At 37.2% G+C, this 25,594-nt stretch overlaps 2 protein-coding genes across 2 annotated transcripts; both read right to left on the bottom strand.

Annotated features, from left to right (window-relative positions):
* Nucleotides 1-4,796: 4,796 nt before the first annotated feature.
* On the bottom strand, nucleotides 4,797-15,065 carry zgc:162707 (UPF0524 protein C3orf70 homolog B). The gene is made up of 3 exons (XM_016454340.1): nucleotides 14,584-15,065; nucleotides 13,995-14,183; nucleotides 4,797-5,482 (listed from the first exon to the last, which is right to left on the bottom strand). Exons 2-3 carry the CDS (start codon nucleotides 14,176-14,178, stop codon nucleotides 4,908-4,910), a joined length of 759 nt encoding a protein of 252 aa, XP_016309826.1. The 5' UTR covers nucleotides 14,179-14,183; nucleotides 14,584-15,065; the 3' UTR covers nucleotides 4,797-4,907.
* Nucleotides 15,066-16,352: 1,287 nt separating this feature from the next.
* ehhadh (enoyl-CoA, hydratase/3-hydroxyacyl CoA dehydrogenase) lies at nucleotides 16,353-25,530 on the bottom strand. The gene is made up of 7 exons (XM_016454303.1): nucleotides 25,038-25,530; nucleotides 24,639-24,742; nucleotides 24,162-24,331; nucleotides 23,843-23,954; nucleotides 22,609-22,713; nucleotides 19,017-19,358; nucleotides 16,353-17,687 (listed from the first exon to the last, which is right to left on the bottom strand). The coding sequence occupies exons 1-7, from the start codon at nucleotides 25,109-25,111 to the stop codon at nucleotides 16,435-16,437; spliced, it is 2,160 nt and encodes a 719-aa protein (XP_016309789.1). The 5' UTR covers nucleotides 25,112-25,530; the 3' UTR covers nucleotides 16,353-16,434.
* Nucleotides 25,531-25,594: the final 64 nt, after the last annotated feature.

Below are 25,594 nucleotides of genomic sequence, written 5' to 3'. Positions count from 1 at the left end.
ATTATAATATCTATAGTAAATTTTTTTTTTGAGCTTGTTTTTATTTTTGTATTTTCTTTTAATTAATTTATTTATTTATTGTAATTTCACCAAGTGAAGAGTACAAAATGACAGTAAACACTTCACATTACTCTTCAAAACGCAATGTAGCAAGCAAGAGATGTTTCTAAAAATGTACATAAAAGCTGAATGGAAAATTTTGCCCCATATTTATGACGACAGACTGCTTATGCCTGCCTAGCCCAATATTTATCCTACTTTCATCATCCTATTTTGGGTATCTTCGGATAAGCACTTAGAACAATGGAAATCTGAAAAGCTACCATTGTACTATTCTCTCCAGATTGAGTGGCTCATTTGTCACAAGTGCTTCACTAAAATGGAGTAAAACACTGCTAACATTTGAATATGGACCGATTACAGATTACGATAAAGTACTTTTGTTGGGAAAAAACATTCACATGAATATTAATTATTTATATTTTCATGAATAATGAATAACCACTTCATATATTAATGAGTTACACTGTGAGTATAATAACTAAAATAACTTTTGAAAATAATTAGTCCTGTTTAGGAAGCTTTGGACTTGAATTGTGATACAGATTTATGCCTAGTTATATTTCAGTTTCAAATGTATTTTAAAGCAGCATGTAAGTGGATTCTACAAGTTTGAAGTGGATTATAAAAACCTACTAAAATAAAAGCATCAGTATTTGCGTTGATCTTTTCTTTCAGTCATTTATCCATAGTGCTTCAAAGTCAGAGCACTTCAGGCTTGACATGACACTTCAAAACTATTACCTTAATCAGATTCATAGTCTCATATGACCGCTGAAGTCATTTATAAGAAGATGCCCGTGACTCACACCGTTATGAATGTATTCCTACCCAGGAGGGCTAATAACACACACAGAGCAATAAACATCTGCACTACTGTCAATTCATAAGGTATAAATGATTGCCGGCCATCAAATGCACACGGGCCTCATACAATTCATATCAAGCACATTTGAATATCAATTTCAGCCTTTCTTTTGCAGCAGCATCCACACATACAATTTCAATAGTATTCCTCTTCCATTTGCATTGTGAATTTGATCCTGTCTCTTCAGCATTGGTTTTCCTTGAAAAAGCACTGTTTGTGCACGGTTAGTATAATGAATGTCTGAATAGACTGTGGACTGTGGAGTCAGGGCCATGTTGAAGAAAAACAACAACCTCCAAAAAAACAATCTTTGAGGAGAAGAGAAAAGCAATGAATATTTTACAAGGTGAGCGCAGCGGAGGGCTCGGCGGGGTGACTCAGAGACATTTATGGAGCTTATCAAACCCAGATCTCCCACAGAGGTCTGCACACGGACCACAGACTGTGGCAGCTGTTTATCAGGTGAACTATTGGTGAGTTCCCGATCCAGTAGTGGCTTGATTTACCTCAATCAGAGGGATATTATTCCTGCAACGAAGAAGAAAAAATGAGATTGTCCTTCTGAAAATAAGAATGTTCAGCTCATGAGATTACAGACGTCATTCGACGCATGCGTCTGCTCGTGTGGTTTCATTGAGTTGACTCAGTGTGTGTGTGTGTGTGCTCAGACTGCTGTGGGCTTATGTATTAAAATATTCATATTTTCAGAGGAATATGTCAACGCTGAAAAGGACACACGCAAAACGAAGCTGGAAAACCGAGAGCTCGAACCTGCTGTTTGACGTTCTGACTTTTTTCCCTTTCTTTATGCAGCACAAATTTATAATAGGGGCAATAAATGTCAAATCATAATTAAGATTGCCTTTGTGTTTTCTCAGTCTAATTAAAGGAATAGTTCACCCCAAAATGTAAATTCTGTCAGTATTTACTCACCTTCGTGTCGTTTCATACCTGTATGGCTTTCTTTCTTCAATGGAACACAAAAGGAAAAGTTTTGAAGAATGTTTATGCTGCTTTTCCACCTACTCTAGTGACTCTAGTGACTTCTCACCTTCGTGTCGTTTCATACCTGTATGGCTTTCTTTCTTCAATGGAACACAAAAGGAAAAGTTTTGAAGAATGTTCATGCTGCTTTTCCACCTACTCTAGTGACTCTTGTTGTATGGAGCAGCATAAACATTTTTCAAAACATCTCCTTTTGTGTTCCACAGAAAAAAGGGGGGTTTTAAATGAGGTAAAGTCATTAAATGAAGACAGAATTTTCATGTTTGGGGTGACCTGTGCTTTTATTGTAATTCTGTACTCTAATTATTTCTTTGTAAAATAAAATATGGTCACACACGAGAGCAGACATAGCAGCATTAAAGTGCTGTCTTAAAAATGCAGTGTAAGAAACAGTGTATGCTATATAAACATGACAGCACACAGAGGAGAAATCAATCAGTATCTACTGCAGGTGATGTTTGTATCCTGACATCCCCTGAGGAATGATTGAAGCACATCACACGCTCCATTTTTTGATCTAGCAGCCTGCAGTGCAAAAAAAAAACTCTTGCTTGTCATGTCTTCACAATCTTACACTGCTGTTTCTGATGGTCATTTGGTAGAGTATTATTCAAATTAGATTATAATAAGGCAAATATTACTATTACCACCTATACTTATGGTTAGGGATTGAGGAAAACTCTAATCCTAAAGGTATATTCAAATTAACAAAATTTGTCAATGGTCAATGCAGTGAAATCACATGACCAGCTCGAGCCTGCTGCGAAATCTTTTGTCCTCGTCTAACAATAGTTAATGTGCTTCACGTTATGTAATAATTTGAGCACATACTACACATCACATCTTGTGAAATGAATAAGAATGATAACTCAAATTGTGCGGCATGTTAAGGTGAGGTGTGGTATTACTTTCTAAGCGATCAGATTAAGAAAAAAATAACCACCTAGCAATGCCCTAGTAACCACCCAGGAATCGTATATCAACAAACTAAAAACAGACGTAAAAGCAGTGCACTGGCAATCACCAAAAACACCATAAATGCATTGAGGTGCAAGCATCCCTCATGTTTTCTCCAAAAATGACATTGAAAAAATAAAAAAAAAATTTAATCATCCACTAATGGAATTCAAAGACAACAATGTTAGAGAAATATATATATATATTTTTTTAAACAGGCTAAGCTGATTTTGTGACATGGCTAGATAATACCATGTCTTTTGCGAATTTCATCAGATATGACGTATTCATTGTTTGATCCGAGCTTAAGAAATAATGTTCAATCAAACTAAGAGTCAACGTAAATCATCTCTTGTGTCTGTTCGATAAACTATATCTACTAATTTTGATGCAGTGTGCCATCTGGGCAACTTTTCGTTTGAAATTATTATTCATAATTACCATAAACGCTGTATCCTGAATCCACTTCTGTGGATCTCAAGGACATTTCAAGTATGATATATTGATGACTGAGGCAAAAGAAAAACATTTTAGCCGTGTTTACATGGAAATTAGAACACTAACAATACCAAGACCTAAGAAAAGCATCATAATATTAATGATAATTAAAGTGGACCTGAAAAAGAAACCTTTGTACCAAGACACCTGTTCCTTTTCGTTAAACCTGGCAAGAGAACTGAAGGAAAAGATTTGCAAATCATGGCCATAATTGCCAGGAACATTTATGACTAATATCAGTTAAAGTAGCATGAATATAATTTGCATCCAATGTTAATGATGGACCCTATTCATGTTCTGTGTTTTGGACTAGGATTAGCCTTGATGAAAATGCATTATGCTGACACCGCAGAGGGTTCTGAATGGTCTTACGTAAGTTTGTGATTCGAAAGGCCAGTCGTATTCAGCACTTAGCGTAAGAAACTATTCAATTATCAAAGACCAACAAAGCCTTTTCCTCTCCAAAGCTACTAGGAATAGTGAAGCTAGCTAAATATGGTAAAAAGCACCACGACAGATTAAAGAAACACCAATATGTCTTCATTGCACCTGCTACCATAGCTCCTTTGGTAGAGTAGGTGCTAACAATACCACTGTAATGTGTTTGATTTCCAGGGAACACACATAATGAATAAATTAAATGCCATGTCTGTTACTCTTCTCCTTTAAAGAACATGAAAAATGACATATCTGAAGCACTGACCTCCTCCTGGATGATGGTTGACCGGATGCCAGCTTTCAGTATCAGTAAAACTCTGCTCACTAAACACATGAAAACAACTCCATTGAGAATTAAATGTTCTCTTAGAAGGGTCTAAATATTTCAAATTTAACTTCATATATTGGTCAACTGTTTAGTTATAATGTGGCAAAGCAGGTTTAGGTGCAGAAGTGTCATTTGTTCTCCTTAAACCTGCACTACAAAATGTTAACCTCTCTATCGCCATCAGTGGTGGAAACATAAAATTGCAGGCTTAGTTTTACCTCGGTTGTGAGTCGACACTGCTCTTCTGCACAGATGATTCTGACAGTTTGAGGGTGCATGGATGAATGTTATCACCATATCTTGCTAGCTACACAAAGATTTACTAAGAAGAAAATCCTACAAGATGAACATCTGAAAAATATGTTATCGGAGCAAGTATAGCATAATGTAGCCACCACAGTAGCCTGACCATATTTTCTTTGTAGTGACATGACTATAAAATAATTCATTTGGAATAAATTAGCCCCAATTCCCCAATTCATTTCACGTGATTTAACCCCAGTTCAATATGGATTACTATAGTGAATTGAGGTAAGGCAAGAACGCAGTTTGCTCAATAATGGTATTTAGTTCACTTCTAAATACCGTAACAGGCGTAACAATGAGCACAGAGATTAAAGACAAATATAAAGTATAGCACTGTCTTTATGGGTGTAGCATTTTCCTCTACATACAATATTTCTTTTAACACAATGAGTTTATCTTGTCAGACAAAGAGAGAGAGAGATGTGAAAAGAACAAAAAGAGCAAATATCACACAGTAGTTTCAATATTTTCAATAATCTCCACAATGGATTTGGAACGGGACAGTAGGGTGCAATCATCCTGATCCCACAGACTTCCCGGACTCGAGTGTCCATCAGTGCTAAGTTCATCCTCTTCCTCAGTCTCTTCCTCACAGGACTCCAGATAGTGTCCTCCCAATGCGTTGATCCCTGAGTCCTCGGAGTTGGAGGGCGAAGAGCAGTGGCCCATTTTTGGGCCTTTAACAGTTTCTTCAACAGTCTGCTGCTGTTTCTGTGGTGTCAGAGAGGTGGGATTTGGAGGTGGAGTGGGAGGAGCCTCCGTGTGAAATGGGGGCCGCTGAACGTAGCACATCTTGCCTTTGATGCGTTTGACAATGTAGTCATCGATAAACAGTTCAGCAATGTTGCAGTATTTGCGAGATTCGGGACAAGGTGGAGGCAGGAAACGGGGGGAGATGCGGAGGAAGCGCTCAGTCAGAGAGATGGACAGATTGATGGTGTCGGTGCAGTCAGATGGAGCGGCCGGAACAGGTGTGCTGGGTAGCTGAGCGACATTGGTCATGGGCTGGTAGACATATTTACCTGTACAGACAGAGTAAAAGGAGATCATAAGCTGGATGTGTTAGAAAGCACATACTAATTTGAGCATTACAATTTTATTACCTCATCAACACTGAAGCAAGCAGTAAATTTAAGCTGAGGCTTTGGGAATATTTAGGTAGCAAAGCTTTAAAGGAATAGTTTAATAAAATTTGCTGAAAATGTGCTCACCTTCAGGCCATCATGTAGATGAGTTTGTTTCTCCATCGGAACAGATTTGGAGAAATTTAGCATTACATCATTTGCTCACTAATGGATCCTCTGCAGTGAATGGGTGCCGTCAGACTGAGAGTGCAAACCAATAATACACTACTAATCCACAGGATTTCACTCTAGAAACAAATAAACCAATAAGGCGTGCTTGATCTGTGCCTACTTCTCTGCTGATTCAGATGAGATGACTTTTTCACTGGAGAGAGCAATATTATCGATAGATGACTCGTTTGAAGTAAAAGCTTCTGAATTATTGATTTGTTTCTTACATGCAGCTTTTCACTTCACAAGATGTTAACTGCTGGACTAGAGTCATGTGAATTACTTGTGGATTATTGTGATGTTTTATCAGCTGTTTGGACTCATTCTGACAGCAGATACCCATTCACTGAAGAGGATCCATTAGTGAGCAATTGATGTGATGCTAAATTTCTCTAAATCTGTTCTGACAGAGAAACAAACTCATCTACATCTTGGATGGCCCCTGGGTGAGTAAATATTCAGCAAATTTTTATTTTTGGGTGAACTGTTCCTTTAAGTATAACTGAGGCATCCAGAAAAAAAAAAAGAAAATACGCATTGCATTAAAACTCACAGGATGCTTCATTATGTACAGTCTCTTGCAGTGCACTGCAGTATTAGTGCCAGACCTCTGGTCTGAATGTCATCATCATTTACAAATCAATCTGTTTTGTTTTCATTAAAGCACACATATCAGTATCTCACACAGAGAAAGTTATTCAAAAACCTGTGGCGTGCATCTACATGCCGATGAAAACTACTGGCACACACCAGTTTAGTTCATCTTTGGATTTGCTGTCATGAAAGACAGATCAAAAATCTAAAATTGTCAAACGTAATTCATTGAAACATATTGCATTACATAATAAAAAACCTGTGCACATTCAGAATAGTCAGAGATAAAAATGAATAATCCAAATATTATGCTGTAATCCACTGAGGTTGTATTACAGTGCAGCAATACTACTTTCACAGAATGAATTAGCAGGGCTTATTCTACATGTTGTAGAATTTAATTTTTTATCACAATCCACTAAGAATGTCAGATAATGTTTCTTGCAACCAAAAGAATCATGATTTAATTATAAGATTCAAAGGAAAACCATCATATTGTAGCTATAATACTTCTATGCAAAAATAACCTCTGTTGTGATTGGTTAACCTCTCTGCGTATGAAATGAGAAACAGCCCCACAAGCTGCTGAAAGTTGAATAGACTTTGATATGTATATGTGGATGTTTTTATTTTATTTTTTATTAAGGGGCAAAGTTTATTTTTTAACCAAAAAAAAAAACACACACACACTGAGTGTCCATTCACACCAAAAGCTACAATTGATCTAATATGTGAAATAAATGTTTAATCTGTAGGCTGTATGGTTGTAACCCTAACTGATGCTGTGTATCTTTTTATTTGTTAAACAACCATGTTGGAAGTCATACAACATGTACATACAGTATTCCACAATGACAATGTCAAGATTTATTGTGAGATAATAGTTCAGGGAGCTTGAGGAATTTTTTTCACGCATGAATTGGCCACTACAGATTCCTGAGCTTAGCCCCACTGAAAGTTTTTGGTACACTCTAAAAATTGACCCAACCGCTGGGTTGAGCCTGTTGGGCCATATATTGGGTTGTTTTTTCCAGTGTTGGGTAGTTTTTGTGTCATCCAGCCATTGGGTTTAGTGGCTGGGTCAATCTCAGCCCATCACCTGTTCGGCAACACAAGAATCAGCTCTATTTTGAAAAGGATAACAGAGAACGGTTGAAAAAAACTTGAATTAAAACATTACTTTTAAATTTTACGTTTTTATTTCTAAAATGCATGTTAAACGAGTTTAAATGTAATATTGTAATGTAATCTATGCTAATCAAAATACAGTAAATTCAATTTGTCTTATGTTTTTGTCAATGGGTGTTCTTGCTTATTAATAAATGTTCATCTTTTGATCATTACTGTTGCCTCTAGTAATTCTGTGTGTGATTTCTCATTTCCAACCCATTTTAAGCCAGCAATATAGTAACAGTCGAGTTAAATAAAACAACCCAGCATGTTGGGTCAAACAAACCCAGCATGCATTCTGTCCAATATTAAACCAGTGCTGGGTTGCCAAATAACCCAGAAATTATTGTTTTTAACCTAGCATTTTTAGAGTGTATGTGTTGGAGTGTGTCAGCTTTACAGAGTGATTCGACTCTTCCATTGTCAATACAAGATCTCAGCCAAACATTATTGCAACTCTCGATGGAAATAAATGGTGTGATGTTGCATAACATTCTTAAAACAATGCCACAATGAATGCACAATGTTATCAAAGCTAAAGGTGGTCCAAAGAAATATTCAAGAGTGCAACTTTTTTGGACAGACAGTATAAAATCGACTCTAGCACATACCAAAGACTTTCAATGGGGTCAAGCTCAGGACTCTTGAGGTGGCCAATCTTTCATCATTTGAGCCTGATGAATCTTGACATCTGATTTCATCTTGGAATATGGGCATGAGTACGTCTTCCAACATTGTAGTTTGAGAAATAAAAAGCTAATCACTGCATCAGCTAGGGTCAGTCAGCTAGAAACATATAATCACTGCAATAATCATTCAATCTTAAAATTCCAAGTATTTGCTTATTTGAATCTAGACGGTGAGATTTTTTTGGCCAGGCAGTGTATATCGAAAGTTTGATCAAGGGGGATTTGTTTGTCCCATTTGTCATTTTGTGATTCAGGAGGGCGCTCATGCTCCCCTTTGTTGAAAAATTGTCAAAATGAAAAGTCCAGAGAGGGAGGGACATACGGCATCATACAGCTCATTTCCGTTCTGTTCCACACAAGACATCTATGACAACACTAATCTCCTTTTATCTAAGGCTCAGATCAACATACTCATTCACTCATGGCCTTTGACAGTAAGTCTCTTGTCTCATGTCTCTTTGTCTAAGCGTCTTTCTCACATGCTCAGTCTCCATCTTTCTCGTTCACAAAAGCATCCCCTGAATTATAAAGAAGTCAGCTCTACAGAGATAACATATGACAGCAACCCCATCCATCCCATTTACTTCCCCAGAATGGATTTATAGGGGACACTTAGGAAAGTATAAGACAGCAACTGTCAAATATCTTGTGTCTGGTGCTGCAAACAGATGACTGTGCCAGGGTTTAACTAAAAGTAGCAACACTACTAACTAAACCACATTTTAAAACAGCATGAGAGCAGCTTTTCCAGTATTTGAGACAGTGTATAAAAATATGTAACAATATAATAATAATATAGTATATTTTCAATACAAAGAATTCCAAGTAATTCTACACAGAGCTGCAAAAATGACTAAAACGCTGTATTATGCATGCCAGGTCAGTAGATGGTGATGTCACTTTGTAAAGAAACTCACTCATAACTGTAGACTGAAGGTGTATACGCATGACGTCACCATTTTCACAAATTCACATTTTTATAGTTAAAGCTGCAGTCCATAAGTTTTGAATTATAGTTAGGAATTATCTTCCTTGCGTGGGTTGTGCGCCAGCACGGCTCCAGCGCGGATGAATCTAATGTTTTGAGGAGTGTGTGGCAGTCAGTCACCGCACCGGTGTGGATATTTACTGTACTTCGCAATCACAGATTCTAGCCTACGTCTTGGAATATATGACTCAAATAAGCATTTTCACTGGATATTGTCATCTGAACAAATAACAAGACTGCTACGTTAGTTCTGACCAACTGAGGAAAAAAGCATTACAATAAATTTAGCTACCAATGGTGATCACATCAAACCGTGTAAATTATCATTATTGTTATACTTTATTCTCAAATTCTTAATGTTAACAACATCAGCATTGCGTGACTATGAGTATAGTGTGTATAAGCGAGTAGATTTCAATTTCTGTACAGTCTAATCTCTAATTGTCATACCACTCGAATTTCATATTAAAGGTCCCATATTGTACACCTTTCTAAGATCATCCATCCTTTGAGTATAACGTGTAACGTTACAGGTCGGCCAATCTGGTTTCGTGGTTAAAGTGAACCTTTTCGACATGTTTCCATGTGTTTCATAAACACATAATCCTTTCTGGATTAAAATCTGCCATCAAAATGATACATTCAATTATTCTGGTGTGAGAAAAGGCTATAAACGATCGGCCACCTGCAGCATCCTCACAAGCGATAGCCTAGTAGCCGGGACAACTTTTTTATGTTTACAGAAGTGACGTAATGACGCAGCGGCATGCTCGAATTTCCCGCGAAAACCTACCCGTACCACACAAATTAGAAAACATTATTATAAGATAACCGTTGTGAATCGGGCTAAAGGCGATAGTTTCTAACACTGGCTGCTTATGTACTTGCTCAAATATTGATTTCGGATCATTTTTAACCAAAAAAAGTTACGGACTGCAGCTTTAATACTGAGACGATAACAGTATCACTTTCAGAAACTTTGAAACTGAAAAATGTTTCCATTCCAAACAAAGATCAAAGCAAAACAGTCACGTATGTCTGAGCAACAAACAGCGGTGTTTTGTTAATGGACGATTCGTGTTTTTGAATTTTGAATTATTTGAGTCAATGATCCAGTGGCCCATTCATAAGGACAGGCACTTGTTTCATTCTTGAATGAATCAGCTGTCTGAACGAATCGTTTGAAGGCATGCGGCTTCAATGATTCATTAATTAGGATTTACTTTCATAGTAGCTTATCTTTGCATTTTTTCCAACATTTCATATTTGTATATTAAAAACATATATTTTTTAAAACACCAAGCTCACAACATTATTTATGCTGTTATAATTTTGCATGCAGTGTAAATGCATCCGTGCTATATTTAAGCTACATTGAACTGTGTAAATGTTATAATTTTGCATGCAGTGTAAATGCATCCATGATATATTTAAGCTACATTGAACTGTGTAAATGTTCTAATTTTGCATGCAGTGTAAATGCATCCGTGCTATATTTCAGCTACCTTGAACTGTCTGTGTAAATGCATCTGAATGCTGCTCCAGTCACTTCTGTTTCTTCTGCAGTGGAAAGATCGATTTTGTAGATACTGATTTCTTATGATTGGTAACAGCCCCATATTATCTTATTATATTAAGTGAAATTATTAATAAAATGTAAGAATTTGATATGAAAGATGATGCATGCATTTAATACAGTTAGGGAAAATTCCCCTTTAAATAGGTCAAAAATGACCTGGAAATCAATTTGAATACATTTTTGTATGCAGTATTAAGTCATATAAAACGTAATTTCCCAACAACAAAATTGTGGCCAGTGAAAATGCTGAGTGGCTAGTAAATTTGGAGAACCACTAGCCACAGTGGCCGGTGAGCAAAAAAGTTAATGTCATGCCCTGTTAATAAACATATCTTGCTGAAAAAAGCAAAGACAACAAAAGAAACACAAAAGCAAAATAAACTCATTACATTCTAATGAGATTCCAAACATGTCCTGTGAAATGTGCAAATGAAGCAAATTGCAGGGGTGGCGACTATCTCAACTCAGCAGAACACCATTATTTCGCTGTACTTTTCTCATGTGCAATCAACAATAGAGGTTCCACTTGTACAATTTGGCATTAATTTACAGACTTCTTTAGGTTCTTTGTTTTACAAATCTGTTGGACAAAGGACCGGATCTCCAAGCCAGAACAGAGCTCACAGAGGAAATCAATGTTTGACAGCTGGAGCTGCAGGCACAGTGCCAGAAACAGGAGGCTTCCTTCTCTATGTTTCACACATGGCCACATAACATCACTAAGCAGCACGTACACGCCTGAAGCACAGACGCCACTCTTACAGCTTCTGCTCTCTCACCACAGCCCTGGATTTGCTCAAAGTATGACTGTATAATGTCAAACCCAAACACAGCTGAGCAAAGCTGACCGTATCACGTGTGGTGCTGTGGAACAGCAATATTAATAAATCATCACAATGTACACCATAACACAGCGATGTCCCGATGGGGCTCTCACTACACCCTAAGAAGAGGTAAGACACAATAAAGAATTTTTCTACAATGGAAACAGAACTGCATTTGAAAGGATTTAGCGGATTTAAGTTTTTTGGCATTGAGCCCAATCTCAGTACTCATTCAGTGGGGTCAGTAAATTTTTTTAATGTTTTTAAAAGAAATGTCTCTTATGCTCACAAAGGCTGCATTTATTTGATTAAAAAAATACAGTATAAAGATAGTAATATTGTGAAATAATATTACAATATAAAATCATTGTTTTCTATTTGAATATATTGTAAAATATCATTTATTCCTGTGATGGCAAAGCTGAATTTTCAGCATAATTACGCCAGTCTTCAGTTTCACATGATTATTCTAATATGCTGATTGCTCAAGAAACATTTCTTATTATTATTAATGTTGAAAACAGTTCTGCTGCTTAATATTTTAGTGAGAAGCCATGATACATTTTTTCATATGTTTTGATAAATAGAAGGCTCAAAACAACAGCATTTATTTGAAATAGATATCTTTTATAAGATTAAAAATGTCTTTACTGTCACTTTTGATCAATTTAATGCATCCTTGCTGAATAATAGTTTTAATTTATTTCAGAAAAAAACTTTAAACGGTAGTGTACTAAAGCGAAGTATCTGTAGATCTTTCATAAAATGATGAGTGCTCCACCTGATAATGAGCCACACATGGGGTTGTGAATAGCAGTTACCATTTGTGCTAGGTGTAATTTTAAAAGTCTGCAACAAAGTTATGCATCAGAGCTCCAGGATTTCCAGCCATGAATTATTTAACTGAACAGGCATACTAAACAATACATATCGAGGTGAGCATGTTGTGTTTGTAATTTTATGGTACATTTAATGCTTTTCAATGGCGCACCAGGCAGTAGTTATGTCACAGGGAAAGTGTGCTGGCTGATAAACCATGAGCACGCATTAACATAATGCTTTGTCTCTATTGCAATAACGCTAGATTAAAGCTGTCATAATGTGCACAGACTGATAAAGGACATACAAGTATTTAAGAAAAACTGAGTGTCTCCCACCATCCTATAGTCCAAATTCATGATTTTGCAACTTCATATCTCATGTGTGCATTAATGAAAAGTAAAAACTATTACACTATCACAATGTATGCTAACAATGATGAAGCAGTCATAAAACAAAGGCTGCATAACTGCATTTGTAGACCAGTATTACATTGTGCAGAGAGTGTGAATTTGTGATGATTACAGACATGCTTTTATCGATCAAATAAATACATAAATAGAGTACCCTTTCTGTGCTGTATAAGTAATCACAATCAGTTACACCAAAAATAAGCTGGAAAAGAATGGGCTTAATCTAAAATATAGAGGAAATCAAAAATCTCTGGGTTGAAAGTACTCTAAGGGCCATTGAGGATAATATTCTTTTATTATTTGATGGCTGAACTCAATAAAGTTCAGTTCCCCTGACGGAAGTGTCATGAGAGGGTATTAAATATGGTTTGATCAGTTCACACAGTTCTAAAGGCCTCACGCTGACATTTACCTCCCTTAAACACAATGAAAGCTTTTACAATCGCACAGGAGCTGAACTCAGTCAAAGGGACGTGAACTAGAGGAAGTGAACATCCTGCTAAAGAAGCGGAGCTGTCGCTTCCTGTGTATACGTTGATGGCTGGTAGATCCAGGGTCATGTCAAGCTAACGACTGGAGAATATAGAGGTGGTGTCAAGGTTGTGGGGTGAGGTCTGCTTTGATAAAGACAAATATAAAGGTTGGCTGACACATCTTGCTTACTAAGAAATTCTCAGAAACATATGAAGTCATATAATGTCGAAAAAGCATCCAAGCGACACCAGACAGCAGTTTCGGATGACAGCACAAGCTCATAAATGTTCCCAAAGCAGCTGTGACAATAAATAAGAAAAACAGATTGTGCGATCATACACACAGCGTATGGTATTTATCAAATAGATGTCATCTTTGAAACCCTAGATTCATAAAAATAGTGAAGAAAATGAAATCGTGTGCATGTAATCACTATATAACCTAGTTTTCCTGCAAGATGATCGACAGCAGAATCTTTCTTTCTGCTACATATATAAAATGTTTGGGCAGTGATCTTTAATCATACTGTCATCTGCATTATTATCCCTTTGTTGTTGATTTTTGTGTGACGTGAATGATACTACTCCTCATTTCAGAGTAGTAGACACTTATTGTTTTATCAGGTGATGTATTATAAATAGAATAGAGTGGACTAGAATGCATTTGCGTGTCAGAAGGTGGCCACTTACAGTGACACCAGCCCAAATGGCAGCACCAGTGCAGTTTGAAACACTTCCCGTGGCTGTGTGTCGCGCAGATAGACAGTCCATCACAGGGGAGAAAGTCCGGCCTGCCTGCACAGCTTTTGGCCAGAGCTTGAGCTTCATCTAACTTATCACTCTTCAAAGCCTTCTGAGCTCCGGTGTAAGCCATGGTTACTGTAAGAGGAAAGACATGCAATGAAAATACACTGTCGCGCTGAGTGTTACCTACCCAGTCAACACGTGAGATCATGCGATGATCACAGTGACACACATTGTGACCACACCATGAGAATCGTGTGAGCTCATGGTGACATCATTGTGAGATCAAATTGTTGGCTGGGTACTGACTTAACATGCATTACAAATTGGAACGTTTTAGTCTAAAATGTTAAGGAATAAAATGTATTTAGGACACACGTTATATGAAAGTGTCCATACCAATTATACCAAATATTTTACAGTATTATATAATATTACCATGTGATATTATATGTAAAATATTACTGTATCAAAAATAAATGTAGAACATCAGAGTGTTAGTCTCAAATAAAATTTGGAGTTTGGTTTTATTTACCTTATTCCGTTTTGAGCACTTACAGCTGATGATGATTTCCGGCCATCACACAATATCTGCATTAAACTTCCCACAACATCTACATTAAAATCCCTGTAGTCGTACGGAATATGAAGAATGACATGTTTCCCATTTAAACGGACAAATGGCTTCTCGATGCGGATAATCCTTGGGTTTTCATAGATGTCCAGAGAAATATCAATTGAACGAGTAAAACAACGGTAGCTGCCAGATCTCTATTGAGGAACAATAGTGCATGTGAAGGGTCCTGGAGCGTTCGCTATTTAAAGAGGGAAAAAAGCTAATCAAAGAAGCACAGACTGAAACTTATGTGAAACAAGAGCCCGGTAGCGCGTGAGCTCCTCGCGCTGCTGTCGCTGTTGCGGGACTGAGAGCTGCTCGCCTCGCACGCTGACAGATATACTATACTGCACACAGCGGCAGTGGCGATACGTGACCAGCAGACGGCGCTATAATCTCCGGAGAGCCATTACAAAGGTTTTCTTATTTACATAATTGTATTGTAAGGTGTACAATGAACCAAAGAAAGAGCTTTATAAAGATATTCTAAAATAATAATATAATAAAAACAATATCAATCAAAAAATAATTTTACACTGATCCTTGGTAGGTAATTATTATAGTGGTAAAAACAGCAAATGTATGAAATGTTGATAGGTTTTTCGGCACTCTGTGAACATTTAAAACAATGCCGTAAAAATGCATTGTTTAATGATATATTAGTGAATCTAAGTACTGATGCAAAATTCTGATCGCTCTATGTATATGTACAAATAATTTGGTCTTCATATTTTGATTTCTACACCATCTTTGGACATAGTTCCCAGGGGTGAACACAGGGGTTTAGTGTTGTTTAATTAAACAGCCTAAAACACATTTGGGTAGCAGCACAGAAGTAATAGCAATTAACTTATCCCTTGCAGCAACGCACAAATCACATCATACACACTACACCTCACAGACCAGCTATTCCACATAGATCCTCAAAGCCAAATTAATTAAAAAGTTGTCCTCAAACTGAATGAACAGCCATATAAATGATAAAAAGCACATTAACAGGTAATTCATCATACCGTTCAAAACTTTGGATTCAGTCTGGAGTCAGTAAAATGCAAAATAAAAAAGACTTATTTAGCAAGGATGTATGAAATTGATCAAAAAGTGACCATTAAAGACATTTATAAAACATTTATAACGTCACAAAAGAAATCAAATAAATTCTGTTCTTTTGAACTTCCTGAAAAATAAGTATCTAATAATAAGTATTTAAGTTTTGACAAAAATGTTAAGCAGCACAACTATTCACAACACTGATAATAAGAAATGCTTCTTGAGCATCAAATCAGCATATTAGAATGATTTCTGAAAATCATGTGAGACTGATAACTGATAATGGCTGCTGATCCAATAAATCAAGTCTTAGTGAGCATAAAAGAGACTTCTTTCAAAAACGTTAAATCAAGTTGTTGTGAATGTGTATGGGCAGCTGCAAGCATCTGAGAACCCTCTCAACCATGAATCCTTTAAAGATAAAATGCCACTTTTCTAATGCATTTTTACAGCAGGGTAAATGAAACACCAATGGGCCATGAGACCAAAGCTGTGCAAAAATGAAACAAGGTAATTTGTTTGGATTTATTTGGCTTTCTGCCAAAACTAAAGACATCTGCTTCTAAGAAATGCTAAACATACAACAAAGGAAATTAAAACCTCTTCAGGGAGACATAATGAGAGCCAATGAGACAGGGTTAAGTGTTGAGAAAGTAAATTCTTTATTAATAACAGCTTTCAACAGTGTTTCCAAATGAACAAATTTGGCATGTTGTGCATTCAGAGATGGCTGTGCATTGTTTTGATATGCTCTCTCCATTTTTGAACTGGAGGACTGCCACAAGCCACAAGTTTTTTCAAAAGTGGACTGGGCTCCAGATGAGGCACATCAGGATGGGCTTGGTGGTAATGCTCCAACCTCTCCAGCACTCTTTCCAGGCCCACCATGCTGGAGTAGAACATGGGCCCACCTCCATGCCTTGGAAAGCCATAACCAAACAGATAGATGACATCAATATCCTCGGGTCGGGCAGCTATGCCATCTTCCAGGATACGGAAGCCCTCGTTGGCCAAGGCAAAAAGGCATCTCTCAATTATTTCTTGATCTGAGATATTGCGTGGTTGAATGCCGTACCTGCTCCTGTACATCTCGAGGAGGTTCTGGATAAGTGGGTCAGGCTTTGCGTTTGTGCCTCCAGGTTTGTCATACATGTACCAACCACGACCTGTCTTCTGGCCAAACCTGCCTTGCTCACAGACCATGTCTGGAATGGGACAGTACCTACGCCCTTGGCGCCTGCGTGGGGGATTTTTTGGGTCAACGTCAGGACCGGTCAACCCAGATTCCTTCCGGACTCTCCAACCAACATCAAGGCCTGCAAGATCAGACATCCTAAAGACTCCCATAGCAAAACCAAAGTCCTCCAGAGCCTTGTCGATTTGTTCAGGTGTGGCTCCCTCCTCCAGCAGGAAGGTGGCTTGATCCAGGTAAGGCTTTAGCATGCGGTTTCCAACAAAACCAGGGCAGTTTCCAACAGCGACACTTACTTTTCCCATCCTCTTCCCAAGGCTCATTGCTGTAGCGATGGTTTCACTTGAGGAACGAGGCCCGCAGACAACTTCTAGGAGCTTCATGACATGTGCGGGTGAGAAGAAGTGCATCCCAACCACCAGGTGCGGTCTGTCCGTCACACCAGCCAGCGCATCCACATCCAGACCAGAGGTGTTGGTGCAGAGTAGAGTGGCTGGTCTACAAACCTTGGACAATTCTTGGAAAACACGCTTCTTAAGTGCCATGTCTTCAAAGACGGCTTCAATAACAAGGTCCACATCCTTCAGGTCCTGTAAGCTGAGGGTGAATTTGAGGAGATTGAGAGAGGCACTCACTCCCCGTCTTTTGGCATCTCTCTCCAGCATGCCAATCACCATCTGCTTGCCAGTCTCCAAGAGTTTCTTTTCTGACTCTACAGCAATGACAGAAATTCCCACACGTGCCAGAGACACAACAATGCCTCTCCCCATAGTGCCCAGACCTAAAAGGATGACAAATTGACAGTCAGTACAGAGTAAAACAAAACCGCCAATTTAAAATAACATAGACACAATTAGACTTGTTAATTGGCAGATGGTGAAACTGAGCAGAGCACAAAACTGTGCCAGAATTCTATGCATGATGGTTTGCACAGTGCCAGCAACCTTCCTCTGTGATAAGCGAACATCTCTGCTTGTCTCAAACTTCAAACCAACAGATGTTTTCAACACTGCTGAAAGTCAACATTAGCACACTAACTACCGATAACTGTGCATAAAGCTGTCCAAGATGAAAATGCTGAACAGAAATAAGAAAATGGGGGTTTTAAATTAACTATTTTTTTTAAATGTACTATTTAGCAATGGTTTCAATTAACAGGGGGCACACTGATCAAATGTATGCTTTAAAGTTCCTTTGGGTTAAATAAATGTAAAAATGTAAAGGATATTTTGAAAAAAAAAAAAAGTCTGAATATGGTTTTGCCCATAAAATGAAAGTCAATGGGTTCAATGTTGTTCCTCAAATTATCTTCTTTTATAGTCAACTGAAGAAAGTAAGTCCTACAAGTTTGGAACATTATGAAGGTGAGAAAATGATGGCAGAATTTTTACATATTTCTGTCTATCCCTCTACAATGCGGTGTTATTTTGTATTTTTATATACTATTATAGTTTTATTCATATTTTTGATTAGCTTTCATTTTTATATTTTCATTTAAATTTTTGTTATTTTTTAGTGAATGTGTTTAGTAAATTTGTTATGTATTATTATTATTATTTAAATATTATTTAGGTTTCGTTCATTTCTTTATATTAAACTTTTAGTTTTTTTTAATTTCCATTTAGTAATTTAGAAAAAACAACAGTCGGCACACCATAGGCTACAAAATTGCAAAACAATTTAATACTGGACTTCATACAAGGTAACGTTTCGATCTAACAGGCTCTTTGTCAGACAATAAAAAATGATTTCAAACACACCTTTATACTCACAGGTGATTAATCATGAGTCACATGACCTTTTTGGAGCCTATGGTGTGCCGACCTTTGTTTGTTTTTTTTATTTATAATTTTTTTTGTCGACCACCCAATTTTTAGCATTTTGTGCTTTTGATGTGCGTGCTTTGGTTCCATCTTTCCTCATTTAGTAATTTTAGTGCTTCAATGTATTGCAGTCAGTTGCCAAGGCCAAGTTTTTAATCTAATATTTATATTTTATTTCAGCTTTATTCAAACTAACATTAATGTTTTAATAGTTTTAGTTAACAATAATAATCCTGGTACCATACCCAGGTCTTGTTCATGCACATGAAGACATTCTCTTTTGATACCTATGATGGCTGCACTCCGGATCTCTCTGGGTTTGCTGTTGTTCCATTGCGCTCCACTGGGTAGAGTCCATTTCCCAGCAGTCCTCTGAGCAAAGAAACAGTACTGAAGAGCCCGGGCCTGCCCAGAGTTGAAAAGAGTGGCCATCAGTTCGCTCTCCCGCTTTATTCCCTTGCTGTAAGGCATTGTAGCGGCTGCCCGCACCGCCTGAATACAAGCCAAAGGTGCCATCACTCCCCGAGCCTTCTTTTTAACCTGCATGGTGACCGCTTCTAAGAGGGCATCCAGATCTGGAGGGCAGGGTGTGGTCAGCATGCTTACTCTTCGAGAAGACAACGGTTTGGCTGTTAAAGATCCACAAAATATGATGTCAAAATATAATGTGATACACATGTCAATGCTGAGTGGACAGTACTGAACCTTTGACTATTGCATGTTCCCGATTGGCTTACAGATTACAGATTAACAATGGCAAGTTGTAGTGATCTATACAAAAAAAAAATACAGTACTTAAATTTCATACAGTAATGAAACTGTCAACAGGTTTATCTACCAATATTCCAAAATCCTTTTGGGTAATCCATATCACTTCATAAAATATGTTGAATCAAGTCTGAAAGTGTATAATGATGGCACTCAGCACAGTGTGGCAGACAGTAACACTAGACCTGACTTGAGTCCTATTCTGTCTGGTATACACCCATTCACACTTCCTCATGCATACACCCGCACAAAAAAAATTTTCTGAATTGATCAGGTTCTAAAGTTTGACTTCCTGCCTTACTAAAAAGAATTATGCAGGGTGGTACTTGATTCAATATAGCTTCTAACTGCATTAGATTCATCTTCCTCTCTGGAATCTGGGTCACACTGATGAGCCTTAAAGGGCCAGCAGAACCAGAAACCAACAGTTTTGTCTGCTTTCTGCACTGTCCTGTTTTGAGAAGTTAATATAAATTATATTGATAGGAATGAGTATTTCGAACAGTCAATTCTCTAAATTTTGTTGCTGCAAATACTGCACGTTTTTCACTAAACTTAATTCACTAACTTCACCCATGATCATGTACTGTACAATGGCTATGAGTTATCCATTTCGTGTAACACATAAAAGCATAAGGAGTGCTCAGTTTGATGTCTAGTGTGCTGTGCTATACTGCACGATACAGATGTATCTGTGGTTAATCTGTGATGCTGTGGGCAGGACTTGATTCACTAATGCTGTGATTTATTGTAAGTACTGTAGGGCTGAGTCAGATCCTGATAGGTGCATTTGGCAGATGTTTCTGCGACTGGAAAACAAGATAAATCTCTGTAGCTATGAGAGCCGAGAGCGAGATTCTACAAAAAGTATTTAGGGAGTACGAGTGTGCCACTTTTGATTACTTTTTACATGGTTCCCTGTTAAATAAGTAAAGTAATACAATAAAACAAACACATATCAATCCTGGATCCGCAAGTATTTTTCCCATTCATTGAGACAAGGGATTTTAAACTAATTCTGTAAGTAAAGAGCTACAAGATGCATGACAACATTCCAACATTTGATTTGTGGCAAATAAATAAATAAATAATTGGAAATCAGTAAAAAGACACTCATAACATCTTTTACGAGTAAATTAACATCTCATGAAGCATTGTGAATTACGTAACTGACTCAAAAGCAATGATACAAAAAAGTATTGACATAGTAATTATGAAGCATAAAATAATTTGCAATATATAAAAATATTTGTCATTAAGGCTGCATTTATTTAATAAAAAATACAGTAATATTGTGAAATATTATTACAAATTAAAACAGATGGTTTCTATTGTAATGTATTTTAAAATGTAATTTATTCCTTTGATGGCAAAGCTGAATTGTCAGCAGCTATTACAACTATTACTGCAGCTATTAAAATAGCTGCAGCTATTTACAGTCTTCAGTGTCACAGTGCTCAAGAAGCGTTTATTATTATTATCTTATTATGATGAAAACAGTTGCTGCGGTCCCACTTTATATCAGGTGGCCTTAACTACTATGTACTTAAACAGGGAAAATAAGTACGGTTAGGCACAGGTTTGGTGGGATGGGTAGGTTTAAGGGAGGGTTAATGTGTAAGGGATGGGTCAACAGTGTAATTATAAATGTACTTACAAAAATTAATTACAGATGTAATTACATTAGGTATTTTTTAAAATATAAGTACAATGTAAAAGTATGTACAGTATGTACACAATTGTATCAAATTATTAAATTAAAGGTAAGTACATACAGTAGTAGTTAAGGCCACCTAATATAAATTGGGTCCGTTGTGGAAAGTGTGATACTTTTTTCAGGAAGAACAGAATGTTAAAATTAAAAATCTTAATGACCCCAAACCTTTGAACGGTACTGTGTGCATCAAGGGAGGTGAGTGGTCTCTGCTGAGCTCTTTCAATGAAGAAAATAATTTTTACCTCGGGGACCCTACTGTTCAACATGATCTATCACATTCATGAGATTTTACTTCCAGGCTAATTCTCAGCCATTCTCTTTAAACAAATTCTCTGTTGTCACATTTTGAGGTAGAATCAACCTGTTTACATTCTAAAAGATTTGACGATTTTGAACCATTTACAATAGGTATTTACCATTAGTCAGGCACATTTGGCTGTTTCCACCATACCTGCTCCGCAGTTCCATTTAGTTGACTGTAGTGAGGATTTGGCCGGGTTGATCTTCGCTCAGCATGTGATTACAGTGAGAGCATTAGTTGTGGCCAATCTTTAATCTCCCTCCAGAGCTTATCCTGACTCTAGATGAACCCTGATCTCTCCCTAAGAGTGTCACTCACAACATTCACATTAAAAGGGATCTGGCTCCCTCAGTCTCAGCGAGAATTTGTGGCCTGTAGAGTACAACGAACAGCTGCAATTACTGTAGACCTTGAAAAGCTGAATAATTTGACAGAAATATTTCAGAGAGTCTAGCAATCCTTCCAATGATTTAATTGCTCTCATATGATTTTTCATTACTGGAGGAAATGGGGGTCACGCAGAAGGTGAAGGATTGGCATTCATTTATCAGAAGCTGCAGAGAGAGTCTCTAATCGCTTTTTCAGACCGAGGATGATTCAACACCCTCCAAGCGACAGTATAAACAATAATTTTTTGACTCCACTTGACCAGTTTTTTAAAGACAATCAGCGAGTCTAGTCCCTGAGTAAAATCATTAGCATTTTGCATGTTTTTGAACTGGTTTGAGGTGATATAAAGACCATCTTATCATAATAGGGAATAAAATCCTCAAGAACTTGACCTATTATTATAAAAAAAAAAAAAAAACATTCATAAAAATGTAGTTTGTTTAAATCGTTCTCCAATGCTCAGAGGGGTCGCAATTAATATTCTAATAATGTTTGTTCCTTTTCACATTCTTGAAAAATAGATCAAAAGAATAGAACGACTCTGAAACTCGTTGACAAGGATATGAAACATTAATTCCATTTGCTGTGACAAAGGATTTATCTGGTACGTCCCCTGACTCTGAAAGCCTGCCAAAGACTCTGCTTCCCTTTACTGTTCAGGCTTTTATTATCCGTATTTCTGCTTTGCCAGCTCGTGACATACCTACAGCTCTCAGGGCAAACTCCACAGCCACCTCACAAGCATTCTGCTCTGTGACCTGGTCAACGATGCCCAGCTTCAGAGCCTCCTGTGCAGAGATGTGGCGGCCTGCAATATCAAACAATAATGCTGCTGTAGGTAAAAGGGAAGCTGAGAGATGTGGGGTGCTTTACTTGATTATTTTTCTGCGTAATATATTATGATAACGGGTGAGGAAAATCCCATCATAATCATAAAACAACTGAAATCTGATTGCTCATTTGTTAAAGGATTAGTTCGCTTAGAAATGAAAATAAATTACTCATGCTCACAGTGTTTCAATTTTGTATGCTGTTATTTTACCAGAAAAAAACAAACACGATTTTTAAAAAGAATGTTCATGCATGCCCACAAAAAAAATAAATAAATAAAAAAAAAATAAATAAAAAAAAAAACTACTAAATACTGAGCAAAGGGTCTGAATACTTAGGACCATGTGATATTTCAGTTTTTCTTTTTTAATAAATCTGCAAAAATGTCAACGATTCTGTGTTTTTCTGTCAATATGGGGTGCTGTGTGTACATTAATGAGGAAAAAAAATTAACTTAAATGATTTTAGCAAATGGCTGCAATATAACAGAGTGAAAAATTTAAGGGGGTCTGAATACTTTCCGTACCCACTGTATATGTGTGGTCATCATAAAATTTGAAATGTTGTACAGAAAAAAGGCAATAGTGAAAATTCTTTCTATTTGTGTTCCACTGAAAAAAAAAACATATGTTTGGAATGACATAAGGGTGAGTAAATAATGACACAATTTTCATTTTTGGATGAACTATTGCTTTAAGCCCTAAGGCAAATCAATCAAAAACAATATACAATGCTGACACCTAGTGGGAAAAGTTTGATTTATTACTGAAAACACAATGTAGTTATTTATTGCTTTCATTTTTTTTATCATAATGTACCTTATCGGATTAAATTTAGCACTTGCTAATTTGAAAAACTATTTAATTATTTATGAAATCTCTTTTGAATTAGCAGCAATGGCAGTTACAGGACATAAAAAAAAGAATTAGGGGACTGGATCATTTTTGCTTAGCCAATCAGAAATTTCAGAAACACTCTCCGCATGACATGACTGTTATGTTTTTTATGGACGGTTGCAGAGAGGGCATGTGGTTGAAGTTAGCAGAGGGGCTGAAATCTGTTGGGGTGAATTGTGGGTGTGCCAGTAGGCTAAGTGTAGGATTTACCAGTGGTGATCAGTTCTAGGGCAGCAGGAATGCCAATGAGCCTGGGAAGACGCTGTGTTCCCCCTGCAGCTGGCAGGATGCCCAAAGTCACCTCTGGAAGTCCAAGACGTGCCTGGAACACATAATACATTATACACTACATACTCAGTGCATAAACCACAAAACAACAACCTTTCCCTTCTCTGATAAACTTCAAATATTGATATCAAAGTTCAACCGATTAACTAGGGACATATCAGCACTAGACAGTGTTGCACAATATTGAAGCTAGTTCAGTATGCATGTGCACAAGAATAAACAGCAGGACAAAATGGTTTACCTTAAAGTGTGCAATACGATAGTGACAGACTAGGGCTAATTCAAAGCCCCCACCTAGAGCCACCCCCTCTATGGCAGCAACCACAGGTTTCTCTCCAGCCTCTATGGCATCCAGCAAGGGTACCAACGGAGGTCCTCTTAAAGGTCCAGCAAACTCACGGATGTCTGCACCTGCAGAAGAACACATCCTCATTAGATATTATTAGATTGTCTTCTTGAGGCTTGAATACACAGTGAGAGGTATGTTTCTGCATGAGTTTGCTGGAACAACTTTAAAGTGTGGTTGTGTGTGATCCTGAGTTATATGCCCAGTTTTTCTCTGTAACTATGTACAATGTTGGCAAGTGTTTTAAAGTCTGTTCAGATTTTAAAAGTCATATTCAGCCCTTACATAACTCATGCATTTCATTGAAACACTTCATTATAATCTTCAACCTAAAAAAAGCTAATGGAGGATATTTATCTTTAATATTCTAACCTCCACAAAACCTTCCATTCTCTCCGCAGATGACCACTGCCGAGACCTTTGGGTCATTCAGGGCATGCTCCATGCTCTTTGCAATGGCATGACGCACTGCAGAACTAAGGAGAAAGCAGATGTTCAATCATATCACTATTGTTCATAAACTTAGATGGGTTTATAACAACGCACTTGAAAAGTGGACATTTGTCTATGTGGACAAGATCATGTGTATAAATCTTAGCATTTATAAAACGTTTAATACAAAGTAGTACATTAGGAAATATAATACTAGAAAATGCAAGATTGTATGCATTACTGTAGTTTGGTTTTTTTTTGTTTTTTTTTTTAAACAGAAGGATAATAATGCATTAAATAAATGCATTATGTTTTAGGAATAAGCAGGTTTTCACTCACCTTAAGGCATTGACTGGTGGGTTGGTAAGAGTGATCAGAGCAACTGATCGTTTAACAAGTTCATATCGTGCCATTTTGTTGAGTTGAACGGTGTTGTTGTGAGCTGAAAGAAATGCGGGACTTTGGAACACCAGCAAACTCAGTGCGTCAGTGCAATCACACCCACTCCTTTATTATTTACGCTTGCGTCTTTGAGTGAGGACGTCGCACATCCTACGTATCTTCCATGACAATTGACTTTCACTAAGAGTATAAAACATTGCTTTGCCAAAAAAAAAAGCTAAAGTCACTCAAATAACATCTGGTCGCCGCAGGAGACAGCGCTTCCATTCCCGGAAGCGAATGTACAAATTCTACTATGGTCAAGGACGGACTCGTGAATATTAATGAAGTAACGTGAGGTTCACCCAGTAGTCTCTTTATCCGATTTGGTGAAAGACAAATGTCATTTACGATTTTTAGATTGGCAACATTTTAAAACGAGCACACTAAATATAATTTTGAGTGGAATTGTTTATTTCTGAGGTATTTTATCTTTTCATTTCATAAATGACTTT

Source organism: Sinocyclocheilus anshuiensis, unplaced genomic scaffold, assembly GCF_001515605.1.
Source record: "Sinocyclocheilus anshuiensis isolate Anshui unplaced genomic scaffold, SAMN03320099.WGS_v1.1 scaffold976, whole genome shotgun sequence".
Taxonomy (NCBI): domain Eukaryota; kingdom Metazoa; phylum Chordata; class Actinopteri; order Cypriniformes; family Cyprinidae; genus Sinocyclocheilus; species Sinocyclocheilus anshuiensis.
Note: the sequence above shows the minus strand (reverse complement) of the source record. Positions and strands in the feature narration are given on the sequence as shown.